Here is a 15162-nt window from a genome sequence, read left to right on the forward strand (position 1 = left end):
ATCAGCAATTTTGCAAAGAAGGCACAAATGAGAGAAAAAAAAGCATGAAAGTTAAATGTACTTTATTTCACTATGACACAATAACAAGCTGGGAAATAAAAAAAAAAGAACTAACAAACATATGACTAAAAGAGAAGTGCAATAAAAGCTACAAAACAGCACAAAATACAGACGACTGGTAAAGTGGCAAAATAAATCGCTAACGGGCCTCTAAGGAATCATCATCATCGTCATCATTTTAGCACTTAAGAAATTTGCAAAAAGAAAATCTTTTGGACATCAAGCACAATCATGCCAGTTAATATTGATATTTTACAAGGTTCATGTGGATGCTCAAACGGGCCTTCATCATCATCATCATCATCATCATGTTAGCTATCATAAACGTTTGGTAGAAAGACAAGTGTTAGTATTTTCATTTAGATTTTTTTTTTTAATGAACGCACCAATCCTGCTGGCATTGACAATGAAACAATAACAATAAATTTCCGCCCTAAACAAGCCTGACGAGATCAGTGAGGAGACATTCAAGTGGGGGGGGGGGGGGGGGGGGGGATATTTGTTTCCCTTTTTTTTTTTTTTTCTTCCCCTTTAACTTTCTTGTATTTTACATGGAGAATGCTGTACAGGTGCCTTTGCCAGCCACTAAAGGCACATGGGGTCCACTGAGCAACAGATGTGTCCGTTCTGTTAACACAAAGACAACAAATCGCTGATCAGCCACAGACAAATCCAGCTTGCAGACTCAGCAAAAAAAAAAAAAGTTTCATCTTGGGTGTATCCGTTACCTTGCATTGACACAGGGTGCACTCGGTGCCGTGCTTGACCCAAGAGGAGCCGCTGAAGCGCGGGACGCCGTGCTCGTCGGCACAGGTCTTGGTGATGTCGTTGCGGATGGTGTCCGCCTGGCAGGGGTCGCTCACGCAGCGAGGGCAGCACTCGCCTTCGGCCACCGCCGTGAACTCGCAGTCCACGGGCGGGCACGGCAGAGGCCAGCAGTCCACCTGCCCCTGCTACGCAACACGACGACAACACGGACTATTTTTAAAAAGCTAACGTCGCCGACGAATCAGTGCGGAGCGATCGCAGTAAACAACAACGTTGGTAGAAAGTGTCTTTCGCGAATCGCTGTTGAGTCGAGTCGCATATTTCCCGGGAACGAGTGTCTTCAAAGCCGACGCTTCGGGTCAGGCTGCAGAACGCTTCTCCCCAATGCCATGAACCATCAAGCTCTCTTTTCAAGCCGGCACAGCTGCAGGTGGCAGATAGACACGGCGGGATGCGTTTTGATGATCTGGCCATTTCTAGAAATTGACAGTCGCCAGCAGTTCGCTTCTGGGTAAAGACGAGCACAGTCTTGGACCTTTTACATGATGACATGTCCTTATGCAGATGTGCGGAGGCTGTGCCGCCCCGCTGAGGCCGGAGCGGCATCCCCCCGTCCATTTCACGCATCATCATCGCCACTGGAGCTCGTGGTCCGCGGTCTGTGCGCTTTAGCGGCCTGCGTGTTACCTCCCGCCGCTGTCAACACGCACACTGAGCGCAGCACGCTTGGCCTTGACCTTTTCAGATTGTTTGTAAACAAGAGACGGAAAACAATTTCCATGCAGCCTTTAAAGGTAGGCATCTGACTTTTTCAAGATATCATTTTAAAATACGGCGTCCCTAATGAAAAGGCCAGTCAGCGATGGCATAAAAATAAGCCGATTTGTGCGTCACTCAACAGACGGCGTGAGACACCAAAAGTGGGAGAGACGCAGCAGCACGTAAAGCGTGACTTTGCCACTCTCGGGAGTCTCTCACGAGTCCGCCTACGTGCTACGTCGACAACGTCGAGAGAAAAAGGGAAACAGCGGACGCTTGACCCGTGAAAAGAGTCAAGCGGCGATCTGAGTTTGGACCCACGGCACAAAAACACACAAGCTTGATGAACACAAATCTTCGCCCCTCCCACACAGAATCGTCTGCAATCGTGTTGGGCCCGTTAAATCAAACGACCGTGCGAAAAGGTCTTTTGGAATCCTCCTCCATCTTCAATTCCTCCTCTTCATTTTTTCCCCCCATGGCCGGCTGGTCCCCTCGCCAAAACTAGAAACTCTTACGCCTCCGCCGGTGTTTCTATGGCGACCGCAGTGCTGTCAAGTGTTGCGATACGATTTTGTTTTATGTTGTAAACAACTCCAAAATCATGTGAAGCGTGCTGCGAGAGATGTTTTCAGTGACAAATGTAGGCATCAGCAATGACACCATGTCGGGAATCCCCCTCACGGGACCCCTCTCGACTGGCGGCTAGTAGCGAGCCTGCAGAGACGACCAGGACAGGACTCGCAACCTCAGTAGACACTGCAGTGACATGTCTGTTTTCGGGAACCCCCCTTAACGGGCCCCCTGCTTTCAGGCCGATTAGCTAATTTAGTTGTGATTTTTGTTTAGCCTGGAGTGCACCTGGGGGGGTCTACAAACATCCCTGAATGCAAACATCTGCGCTAGCAGTGAGCTGCTGACATGATGATGAAATGACGATAATAATAAAAAAATAATAATGGAGTAAACAGGAGCAACTTTTGTGCAATGCATCGTGTCGTGCGCTCACCAGGCACTGGCACTGTTGGCAGTTCTCCACCCAGGTGTCGCCACTGCCGTAGGTCAGCGCTCCGTTCTGGTGCAGACACTGGCTGCTCAAGCGCGGGTCGCACTCGGGGCAACAGAAGAGGTCAGCACTGGGGTTGTCGCAGTCGCACACCATCCTGCGACACATCACCTGGCCGGCCTGTCCCCAAACCAAAACAAAGGTTAGATCGTCGACCTGGCATCATCTTTTGGATCTCCAGCCGCGCCCGCCACCTCGCAAACAATTACTTGTTTACGCCGAGCGCTGGGCTCGACTAATTTTGACGGGCGGCCATTCCATCTCTCCAATCAATTAATACGAGGCATTCCATTAGGGAGCCACTCTTGCCCCATTCTTTTGTCATCAAATGAATAATTTTCTGCTTGCTCATTCGCTACCGACACTAATCTGCCATAATCGCATTCCGCTCTCACCAGGCGTGGCATTAGTGACTCACATGGCATTGTATACATTTTTAGCGAAAACAAGATTGTCTGTAAATTAAAGCCAGATGATGTGACATTTTGCGAAGAAAGATCACCGTTGTCAATTCCGACGGCGTGCATCGTAAAGATGGCCGTCTTCTCTTGCCCACACACAAAGAGACGATTAGTTGCAACCTTGCCGCACGATTCGCAAACGTTGTACTTTTTTGCGCCGGTGCGTATTGTTTCAAATGTCACTGATTGTTTCAGCGGGAAGGACGAAAAAAAGGACATTACAAGTTGGCATTTGCTGCTGATTGGCCCGTCAGGGGACACAAAGAGAAAGAGAGAGAGGAACGTCTCTCCTTCAGCGCTTTGGCAGACGTACAAGAAAAGACTTGAAACATCAGCATCATCGTACCCCCCCCCCCCCTAAGTGTAAAAGGAAGACTCGGGTCACCTGGCAGGAGCAGACAGAGCAGCGGTCGTTGTCCAGCACCCAAATCTGCCCGCTGTGCTTGACCTTGTTGTCGTGGACGCAGTCGCCGGTGCAGTTGTGGCCGTGCGGGCAGCGGCAGTCGTAGCCTCCGTCCAGGTTGAAGCAAACCGTGTCGTTGGCGCACGTGTTACGGCCCGTCTTGCATTCGTTGATATCTGCTCGCCGCAGGGAAACACATCCTGATCATCAAGCACCATCTGAATTTTGACGCCGTACGGCAGCTAGCTCATTTGCGTCACGGGCCACATCGTAGTTATAGTTTCCGACGTCTTCTATGTACAGTTTAGGCTACAAAACAAACTGATGAATAACTAGATTGAATTGAGAGACTAGTAAAAACTGTTCAAATATTTTTAAAAAGACGAATGGTAATAAAAATTGCAAGCAATATTTTTAACGTGAAGACAATCTGGAATTTTAGTACGACGCAAAGTTGATGCAAAATTTGCCACAGAAAATGATATGGCGGGCCATATCTGGACCCCCGGGCCTCGGGTTTGACACCGATGCTGTACGATGAGGCTGAAAATTGTCGACAGTTTTCATTTAGCGCTTGAGCGTGGCCAAATGGAAGCTTGTTTTTTTTTCTTCTTCTGACGTGTTCCCCCTCGCCCACCCCGTGAACTCAAAGTGACAGAGGCGGGATGGGGTCAACGGGCGGCGAGGCGCCAGCTCTGTTGTTACATCGGAACGCTTGCGTGTTCCTCAGCAACAGCGGGCTGCCTCTTGACAGCCGACACATCTTTAGACAGACATTTTGGAAAAGGAGCGTTCCGGGTGAATTATTTCAAAAAGAACATTTTGAGCATTTGCAGGTATTGTACATGCAACACATTCTAAAGAAGTGTAAATAATTGTAATTTTTTTTCTCTCTCGAAACGATATCAGGCCTCGAATGACGATAAGGAGACACATTTGTCGCACGTGTGATATTGCGACTCACCGACGCACGACTCTCCGTTGGCGGAAAACAAGCCGTTGTCATGGTAGCCGTCGCGGCACTCGCAGTGGTACCAGCCGGGCAAGTTGACACAAGTGGATTTACTATCGCACTCCACAAAGCCGTCCGCACACTCGTCGATATCTGAGGAGGAAGGACGTGACGGGAAGAGTTCAAGTCACAAGATGTATTCGAGGCCGGCGGGCATCCTTCGAGCCGTTCATAATTTGATGTCTGGCTTTTGAATGAATTTCATCTTATTGATTAAAGCACAGCTGCATTGTTGTGAAAGAAGGACGGGGCGCGTCGATATACGAGATGGCAGCTAATGAATCCAACGCTGCGCTGCGTGAGGCCGCCCGGGAAAGCAAAGCAAAAATATAAAAAACATGAGTACAGTGAAAAGAAAGACAACTTAAAAGTTTATGTGTGATGTCTGTTATAAATGAAACGGAGCTGCTACTGAATCAAAAAGATGTGAGGAGATAAAAATAAAAATGAGCTCAAGATAAATGGATTTGGACCACAAATACGATGTTACCGAGATGTTGTAAAGGGAATAAAAAGAAATATTTTCTGGGGGGAGGGTTGTTAATTTTTCTTCCCAGAAAGAACGTTTTTCAACACACACAAACATCTTAATAAAAGTCTAAAAAAAAAAAAAAACTAAAATAAAAGTCAGACTGTTTTACATTTGAACAGTCTTAACTGTCATACAAGTTTTAAAATAAGTCAACCATTCAAAATCATATGAACAAAATAGTTTCTTGATTTTTTTTGGAGTAAGGTTAAGATTCTGAAATCAATAGAAATCTTTTTGTCATGTGGGGCAAACAAAGGAGCGCAGCCATCAATTCGTTTCATTAGAAGGAAACAAAAAACACAAAAGCAGGTTTTAGAACAAACAAAAATGCTATCTGAACAAAAGACCGACATCACTAAAACATCTTGGTTGGGCTTGAACGCGGACAAAGAACCCGCGCAACAGAAAGATGGCAGCTAAATACAAACCAACTGACAAGGAGCACCTGGACAAAAGTTTGGAGGGAGCTGATTGGCTAACACCAGGGACCAGGTAAACCAACACAGGTGGGTCTGACATTCGCTAAAGCGATACAAACCCGATAATTTCTAGAATCAAGCATTTGGTTTTTAAAAGTGGAGTTTGCAATTTAAAAAGAAGAAAAAAAAAAAACTTTTTATCAGCAGTTGAGCATCAAATTCGATATTGAAAAAAAAACAAGCGCCCGAAGAAAAACAACCAATCGGGTATCGACTGCATGACTTCCACAAAGATATCCGTATCAATGTTATTTTCCAATCGCAAAACCCGCCGAAATTAATTGACTCACTTTCATCATTAACTTCAACCAACATCAACGAGGATGAAAATAGAGCAGCGTCCTGCCGTTTCTCCACAAGGTAAAAATAAACATCGAGCGACATCGCCGACATTTAATTAAACTAAAGGGCCAGGCCCGCGTGAGCTTGGGATGGGGGGGTGGGCAAAGCCAACAGGCTCAGACTTGAGCGGAGATTAAATGCGTCTGCACGGCTGGCTTTAATATTTTTCTTCGCCATGCACGATGCCCCCTCCCCTCATTATAAAAACGGCAATGTGTGCCATGTGACCTTCTCGGCGACGGGCTGCCCCGCCTCCCCGCCGAGGTCCCCCGCCGCCCGGCCACTAATGGGATTAAGGTCTATTGGCTAATGAGCTCTCAGCCTTTTAATAGAATTTCCGCAGCGGATTAAGTGTTGATCAAATGCGCCGCAGATTAGGGCCTTATCTATTTCAAAGTTAGCCTTTTTTTTTTTTTTTTCTTTGCCGGGAATGAGGTAGGGGGCCGGAAATCTATTTATTTCAAATGAATCTAAATTCTGCTCGAGAAGAATCCAAGTCCGCAGGTGCATTACCTCATCCTTGGCTATTTATAGGCCGTGTTTAAAAATATGCCAATGGTATTATTTTCAGCCCGTCACGAGGTTAGACCTGCGACAAACGAATCGTCGTTTTTTTTTTTTCCCCCTTTCATCCGTGCGAGGCTCGTCGGTTACAATTAGCACGTGGGCCCGTGTTTTCGGGACCTCGCACGAGTTTGGGGCAGCTGCGACGGATGCCCGCTTGCATTATTCACAACTTGTTTATGTCTTGGTGACCCTTCAAAGAAAAACAAGGTTATGAAAATGTAGTAAGGACGAGGTCACGGCGAGGTAGACGGATGACGGCTCGCCGTGGTTGTCCGTCTTGCGGTTATGGCGAGTGGCAAGCCTGGAAACAAGCCTTCCATTATGGCGGCTTCTCCCGAGATAAAGCCAAAGCGCCCGACGGCCGCTCGTTTGTCTTTGCTTCCACTTTCTGGCATGTTTCCGCTTTACTGCAACTGTCTGTCATTGTCACGCTGAAAGCGAAAAAACAGTCGTCACCTTTGCTGAACCCTGCACTTTTCCTTAAGGATTTAAAACAACAAAGAGTCATTTGGAGTTTTATTGCTCTCTGCCCGTTTCTCATTATCTGGCCCTTTCATCGTCCTGGCCGACCCGCTTCGCTTTGTCGTTCTTTTCTCTTCCTGGGGAAGTTAAAGATTTCCCTTCTTGTTTTCTCCGTGCTTTGACTGGCAGATCGCGCAGCAGGTTGAGATGCGGCCGCACGGCAACGTTCTGTGCAGAACTCATTACTGCTGACACCCCCCGACTGATTTCCATTGCTACAGACGAACACCTGATAATACCGATAAGACCCCACGGAACATTTTCCTGCGGCTTCCGACTTGGATTTGATTACAAGTCAGATCTCCCTTCAAGTCAATGATAATGAGTACACACATTTATTTGCCGTTAACTCTAATTGGCAAAAAAAAAAAGAGTGACTGGCAACAACCTTTTAAAAAATATACAGAATTGCAGATATTAACAGTTAAATACACCAGCGACTATCATACAAAGATCTGAATCTCTCAGTTTAAGATGCATCATTTTAATAAGACTTCCTTGATACCAATTACTACTTTCCTAACAGCCATGCACTTGGCACTATCCTGTGACACCATTGAGAGCACAAACCCTTATGAAGGATTAAGCATCTATTTGTCAAATACCGTATTTTTCGGGCCATAAGGATGATAAGGCACATTAAGGGAAACAAACCAGCGCAGCAAATAAGTCAAACTTGAACACGAACTTGATTATAAGGCGCACGGTCGGATTTTGAGAAAATTTAAGAATGTGAAACACGCCTTATAGTTAAAAAAAAACCGGTATAATGCGGATATTCTTTATACCTGGAACACACCGTACTGGTGCTCGACTCCGAGAATGTCTGGCTGTGTTTTGGAGGTACAGCAGGAGCAGGTTGCTCGGGGCTAAGCGGCAGCTCCCGCCATTAGCGACATCTAATTAACACACGCTAATTAGGAGTGACGGATGGATTCCTTTGTAAGGCCCTTGCTAAATAAATAACGAATACATAATTATTGAGCTTAAACAAGCCACTTGAGCTTAAGCAAGTCCCCACGAGACCTTGAAGGGGAGGCAGAGAGCGTTGAAATATTCACGAGCTCGGCGTCAGGTGGGAGGTGGCAGCTGCGATGCTCTCAACGGCTGCCGTACGTGAAATGAAAAAGGGATGCGCGTTCTTTTCCCGTCTAACAAAGCCGCGCTTGTAACCTCCGTGTCGCTTTGGGACTTGGAACTCGAATGCGAATGACGTTTTATGGAACGACGTTAAAATGAACCGAAGCTAAAATATGAACGGAAAAATGATGTAACATCCAGCATATAAATAATAAAAATGTGATATATGTATATATATATATAAATCTATATAATAAGAAATAAATATCCAGCAATAATAATACAAAATCTATCTAGCTAGCTAGCTAGCTAGCTATATAGTTATATAGCTATATAGATAGCTAGCTATATATTATCCATCCATACATTTTCTATACCGCTTAATAAACATAAATATATATAATTCTGTCTGGTGGTCACAGCTAAAGACGAGTCATCTCAAGCCTGAAAAAGCTCCAAGAGTGAGAAGGAGGCCCACGTACGTCTCGGACCGTAAACGCCATTTACAGCCTCCCCTTTCGAAAGCTAACAAATTGAACACGTTCAGAGCCGCTGATCAAAAGTGTCTGCGGCGTCGCGCGACAAGATGAAAGATGCTCGACCGTTGTCTGTGATCTCATGCTACGTTTCTGAGAGGCCCGCGAGGGACAGCGCTTGTTATTAGTTACAAGCGCTACAAGTGTACCGTCTCAAAATCACCTTCAAAGTACATGGCTCGTAAAACACCGAAGCAGACTTCAAGTTTTTTACGAGCTCCTCCAGCCCACTTTTCTTAATGAGGCGGACCAAAATGCTTCACCGCATTAGAAACCATTACGGACCGGCCCACCGGCGTAAAAACGCCGTCATTGGAGAAAAGTGCTGATTTAGGATCTCATTATTCGACAGATCACAACACTGATGCAAACAAAACGCTTTTACGACTTCGATGTTTCGTCAAACTTGTCTTTTCGAGCACTCGACTTATATAAACACAACATATATAAATAATTAAAATTGCTTTGTGGATTTGAATTCGATTAATCGTCCCGCCCTATTCCACTCTTACAGTCTTCAGTGGATCTAAAGACGGACTACTCAAAAGAAAACTCACCAAAGACTTGCGTATGTTGTCAGTGGTTAATACAACAAAATAAAAATGTCAATTTCACGCCCCAAAATAGCGACGAAAAGCAAAAGTGGTCTCCTAATTCTTTCCAGAGTGGTCCATTAACGTCAAGAGGACACGGCGCCGCGTTGCCACACTGACTGGGCAGCCGTGTTTGGGGGCACGCGCGACATGGCGGCTCCCTGCGTACATTTAGATCCATAACTCAAGTGTGTGTATGTGTGTGTGTGTGTGTGTGTGTGTGTGTGTGTGTGTGAGTGTGTGAGTGTGTGCCCTCCTCTGCTGCGTGGTGCATAATTCATGAGGTATCACACTTCTAGCTAGCGTCTTGTCTGTCAGCAGCACACACATACGCACACGATAATGACGAGTCACACAAACCGTCACAATTCAAACCCACCAGCACCCTTACGCGTAATTACACAAACAAAACACAAAGGGGAACAATCCAAAATGGCGACTGCTACAAGGCGATACATATATATATATTTTAGTCATTTTTTTTATGACGGGCCGTCAGTCTGCAGTGGGACGAGTCTCAGGGGAGACTTCTAAAAGCTGCCAGGCTTCTGAGAATAAAGACGACCGAAGGGTTGGGCTTATGCTCTGAGTGAAAGCATTTCCATGTTCATCCACCCGAAGCCACCCTTCGTCCCGCAGCCGGCGCCCACACGTGTGGGTGGAGGAAACCGGCATTATCCCCCGACCCGTCACTCTGCACAATTCCCATTCTGTCACATCAGGAACATCTCCGTCTCCTACTTTCCACTAACCCTAAGCCTAACTTGTCTTTGACTCGACAAGGAACAGAGAAGCCAGTATCGAAATGCAAAAAATCTATTACCGTAGTTTCCAGAGTATAAGATACATCCCCCAATTTGCTAGGATTTACGTTGTGTACGATTATATGCTGCACAAAAACTCAAATCCAATATCATGACACCACGGAGTAGCCGTACAAAAAAAAAAAAACATTCCCGCAGCATTACTAAGCAAGGACAATCAATTACGTTGGGTGCAGACCACCCCAATGACATTTGGGTTTGCAGTACCGATGTGTGCACAGTACTGAATAGTTTGTATCTCAATAAATAGACTGCAGGAATCTAAATGATGCATCACTCCCCCCTCGCTGGGAGCTGCTGTCAAGCAGACAGGAGACAGTAAAAAAAAAAAAAAAAAAACTCCCTCTTGACCCCTCAATCGAACTAAATTGTGCCAGAGGCTTAGAGTGTCCCCGGTGGTGCTACTGGTGCTGGTCCAAGACATTAAAAAAAATAATAGCGCGCGCGGGGATGCTAGCTGTCACCGAGCTGACGAGGATGAACTTGAGGACAAATAAGATGTCCAAGCGCCATGTTGCGCTGGCAAACATGTCGCCTTGGGCGCAACGAGAAGCTTCGGCTTGTTCGAGTTGTTAGTTATTCTGCGTGTGTGCAGGCGTGAGTGTGTGTATGCATGTATATACACACTGCTGTCCAATGTCCAAATGCAGACATTGTCTTACATGACACCAAAATTGCTAAATTGCTGCTAAAAGCACGAGCATGTAACTTGTGCAAACACATGTTAATAAAGTTGTCAAACAGCGAGTCTTATATTTCCCCCTGAGAGTGTCTGCTGGAAAATTACACCCTTATAAAGAAAAGAAAAGCTTTCTTGAGTGTGAGGCGTAGCTCAAAAGGCTTCCGCTTTGACTGAAACTAATTAGCCCGAACAGAATTATCGTCAACAAAAGTGGCCCGCAAAGAACAGAAGTGGCCATTTGAAGGACGGCCCGTCAAGAGTAAAGCGAGCTATAAGAAAGGCTCGAGACAGCCTTCTCGGACATCCTCTGCTTCCTCAGCGGAGAAAATTCATTTACTTTGAGATGGGCAGTAAAAAAAAAAAAAAAAGGCCTCATAAAAAAGGACCTTTATGGGCAATCAATAGCCGAAGCAACGAGTGAGGACGACAGGCCGGCTTCCCTTCGCTCAAGTGCAAAGGGAAGCGTCTTGACTTGACTTTCTATTAACGCCGGCGTTTGTCTCTTGAAGGACATTCCGCCAGAGGTTGAAATTGGATGTGAGAAAGCAAGTGATTAGACGCAGCCGTCCAGATGAGATTGTGGCTTCCGAAAAGCAGCTGGTTAATTTTCTGAGGGGATGCGTCGTCACGAAGTGGTTCCCGCATTGGGTGGATTTCAATGTTTTTGTTGTACAGGCCTTACGTAATGTTTTGCAATTTTCCTCCTGCCTTCTCGGAGACATTAGCGGCCTGGTATGTGGGCCACTTAAATGTCTCGGATCAAATAGGACACTTGTTTTTCCCCCTTCGGGCTTCACTACATTGAGGAAATACCGTATGAGTTTTTTTTTTGGGGGGTAGGGTACAATTTGCTACTAAACTCCAGGCTCATATTTAACATCGGGACCGTGGCTCTGGCCTGAGCCGATGAGGATGAAGTCGGCGCTGATTAATGCGTGATATAGAGTAATTCCCATACTGCTGCATGTGCACTACAAATCCTCCATCGTGGCAATAAAAGAGCTACAAGGCCATTATTCACTCGGGTGTGCAGCCGCACACACGCACGCACGCGCACATTACAGATGAATGACCAATAAGCACATCGGTGTGTGCATTTATTCATCAAGCGGGGTGGGCCACCTTAACCTATCAGGGGACATATCAAGTCGATACTAAACGCGTGAAAATATACAACGCGATGATTGAGCATTGCTTCAAACATTGCATCGTGTTTTCATGCTGCATAATAATGCTCATAATATAAACAAACACATATACATGACATAATAATGTCAAATAAAAATCGGATATATATATATATATATTTTAGCACGCCACTTCCCCAACAATGTCCGTTGCGGAAGGGCAATTTAACACCTCTCACCTGTCTCACATCTCTTGCCAGTGAATCCTTGCGGGCAGGCGCAGTTGTTAGGTGAGAGGCAGGTCCCTCCGTTCTGGCACAAGCCGTCACACATAGCTGAAGCAAGAGCAAGGGGGGGGGGGGATTGGGGGGCGGAGTCATAACTCACAAGGATGAATGAGCATTAACTATGCAATTAGAGCAGCACCGGCGTATGTACGTATTTGCATACGGAATAAGAGCTAATTCACCAACGTGATACACGATATTATTTTCCGTGATGAATGAGTCTTGCCAAGGTTAACGCAAAAAATGTTCATCATCCACGCTTAGGCTGTTAGCTAATGTGCGTCCACAAGATGATGGAATGCCGTGGAGATAGATGAAGCGGATAATACCGATGCCGTGTGCTAGCTCGGATGAACAAATATTAAAACTTAATTTGGGGCTGAGCTTCAAAGTGATACATAATTTTGAAAACCAGGCCGGGTACCTTTGCAGACGGTGCCGTTGCCGGCGTAGCCCGGCTTGCACGAGCAGCTGTGTCCTCCCACCATGTTGAAGCACAAGGCGTTCTCGTCGCAGTCGTGGAGGCCGCTCAGGCACTCGTCGTGCTCTGGGAAGGACACAGAAGACTCTTTTAAAAAAAATTAAAAAAATTCACGCATACAAAACACGTGACAATGTGATGTTGGATTAAATGACTCTGGAGGAAGTAAATAGACGTTAGTCGCTTGCATCTCTTCTGCAATGATCTATTTAAGCTGTTTCACTTTAATTTGTTGTTATTGTTTGGGAGCTGACAGAATGATAAATCAGGCGTAAATGGACTTCTTAATGTGCACTAATGCATCAATGAAGACATCTGCTTTGCTTTGTCATTTCCTCAATGAGCCGAAGGCTTCCGAACGTGGATGTGTTTGTACCGTACGTTTTCACAAGTGTTTCTTGTGGAAACATAACAGTTTACACTAGTCTATGGAAATTCTACTCTGCATCCTAATTAGAAATTGGGGGGCGTATCCTGTACATACACATTTAGTACAGCACACAGTCATCTTCATAACATAAGCGACAAATCCCCTCATATAGCGGCTAAAAGCGTTCAAAGTCAATAATTATATCCAAATAATTATGTCCAAAAAAATGTCCATTATAAAATGAACACACAGGCATCATTTTCTGTAGGCCTAAAATGTAGGATTCAAGAGTAATTAGCAGACTTCTTTCAAAATGTACACAATGTCAAACGTATATTGTGCTGCCACCAGGTGGTCGACAGTGAAATTACACGCAAAATAAACGGGAGGCAGAACAAAAAAAAATGACAAAAATGGAACTTGCAGTGTATTTATTTGTTGTTTTTCCACGGTGGATAAAAGATACACCGCATGATAAATTAGATAGCTGTAGCTAAATCAAAAATAAGAATCTCACAAGTCAACAAGCTTACAGGTGCAGGATTTGAGATTAAGTAGCAAGTTAGTCTTAGTAAAATTCGGTTTAGCATTTAAATTTAAAGGCTACAGATGGCTTCATGCAAAGTAATCTTGTTTAGTCATAGCCTCCAGCACCTCCTTATAAATATTTTAACGATTAAGGAGTCCCGCACTTAATTTCTCAACAGATAAGGAACATCATTTATAAAGTGGCCTCCAGTGGACTGGAAAGCAGACATGGAGAAGTTGCGCCACTGCTCAAATACGTGACATCGATTTGTCGAGTCGTAATATATAAGATTTGCGTCATTCATATATTTGAATGCACTGACACGGCAACAAATCTGAAAGAAAAAAAAAAAACTCTCAATTTTCCGTCTGTTTGCAGCATCTGGAAGAATACTGCAGCTTTTTTATGGGAGAGAAGAACAATCTGCGCCCACTTAATGAACCCTTCTCCTCCCGGGCCTGGGCCGTGTTTGCTTACGAGGTGAAATGTTCCTCTTGTCTCTCAAATCCCTTCGGCGGCGGCGTAATCTGAAAACCTTATCTTTGCAACCAAAAAAGTACAACGTTGAAGAAACAACATTTCAAGCGTCCGCCTGAGTGATGACGAGGCCTTTTAACGAATATCCTTCACGTGCCTGTGAACGGACGCGCATCGTCCATCAGTCAATTGCTCTAATGGGGAAGGAGTGTTTTACCAAGGTCGCGTTAGCCCCGCCCCCTTCAGCGTTTTGAGTTATTTTGATATTTTAGGGGGTATTACACCGGGAGCAGTGCAGGTGAGCGGCTTGGTAATTGCTCCCTGGCGCCGGTTCCTGCTGCTCAAGGCGTAGACAGACGAACAATCAATTATGTACAGTCAGTCAGCGGGGATGCGAGCGTCTTCTCCTGCTTGACTCGTTCCAGCCTCTGACAAAACAACAACCTTTGGGCCGCCCCGGTGAAAAGACTCCATTGTCGTCTTTAACTGGTGTGACAGCAGCCCTTTGAAAATGCGTCGTCGTTGTTGTTTTTAAACATATTCCGCCATGAATGAAGCATGTTGAGTTTTGACACTCGAAACTGTGATTTCTTTTCATTTTCTTGATCCTATTTTTGTGTCCCAGGGTGACAGCATTGTTAGCATAGCAAAGTCAAGAGTAGCATCATGTGAAAACAATCACTTGAGGGGAGGGGGGTGTTTACGCTACTCTAATTATCATATCAGTCTTCCGTTTGTTCGTTTTTTAATTGCACGATTTGGGAAGGCCCCGCATTCCAACGTCCTTCCTGCAGTCAACCATCCATCACTCTGTCAGAAGCTGCTGCGCCTCAGGAAAAAGCACGTCAGGTTATCTCGGGATTAAACAAGGACACACAACCCGAGCGCGGCGGCGTACACAGCCCCTGGACGGCCCGCTTTAATAACAATCAAAGCGAGTGCAGAGCCGAGCCTCCACCTTTTATGGATTAACGACTAATCTAAGGCCTGAGTAAAAGATGAAGACTTGAAGAGATGACCTTCAGTGTATGACGGAAGGTTTCCCATTTTAAGTCCGGCCACTGTGCAGAGTCACCGTGACCCGATGACCTCTCACAGCGCAGTTGGACCTGGGGTAAAAACAAGGCGACGAGCCGAGAAGAAATACAAGTCGGGGCTCCGTGCTGTTTGGTCTGGATTAAATCTGCCAATCTGCCCTTTAATCC

General features: G+C 45.6%; 1 protein-coding gene across 1 annotated transcript in view; it reads right to left on the minus strand.

Annotated features, from left to right (window-relative positions):
* Positions 1-45: 45 nt before the first annotated feature.
* Positions 46-15162, minus strand: part of nell2a (neural EGFL like 2a) — a 45667-nt gene continuing 30550 nt past the window's right edge. The window contains exons 14-20 of the mRNA XM_037254754.1: positions 12525-12647; positions 12053-12148; positions 4482-4622; positions 3500-3693; positions 2597-2773; positions 789-1013; positions 46-687 (exon numbers count right to left, since the gene is read on the minus strand). Of these exons, the coding sequence (XP_037110649.1) occupies positions 646-687; positions 789-1013; positions 2597-2773; positions 3500-3693; positions 4482-4622; positions 12053-12148; positions 12525-12647 (998 nt within the window). The 3' untranslated portion in view covers positions 46-645. The remainder of the gene's footprint in view (positions 688-788; positions 1014-2596; positions 2774-3499; positions 3694-4481; positions 4623-12052; positions 12149-12524; positions 12648-15162) is intronic.

Source organism: Syngnathus acus, chromosome 6, assembly GCF_901709675.1.
Source record: "Syngnathus acus chromosome 6, fSynAcu1.2, whole genome shotgun sequence".
Classification (NCBI taxonomy): domain Eukaryota; kingdom Metazoa; phylum Chordata; class Actinopteri; order Syngnathiformes; family Syngnathidae; genus Syngnathus; species Syngnathus acus.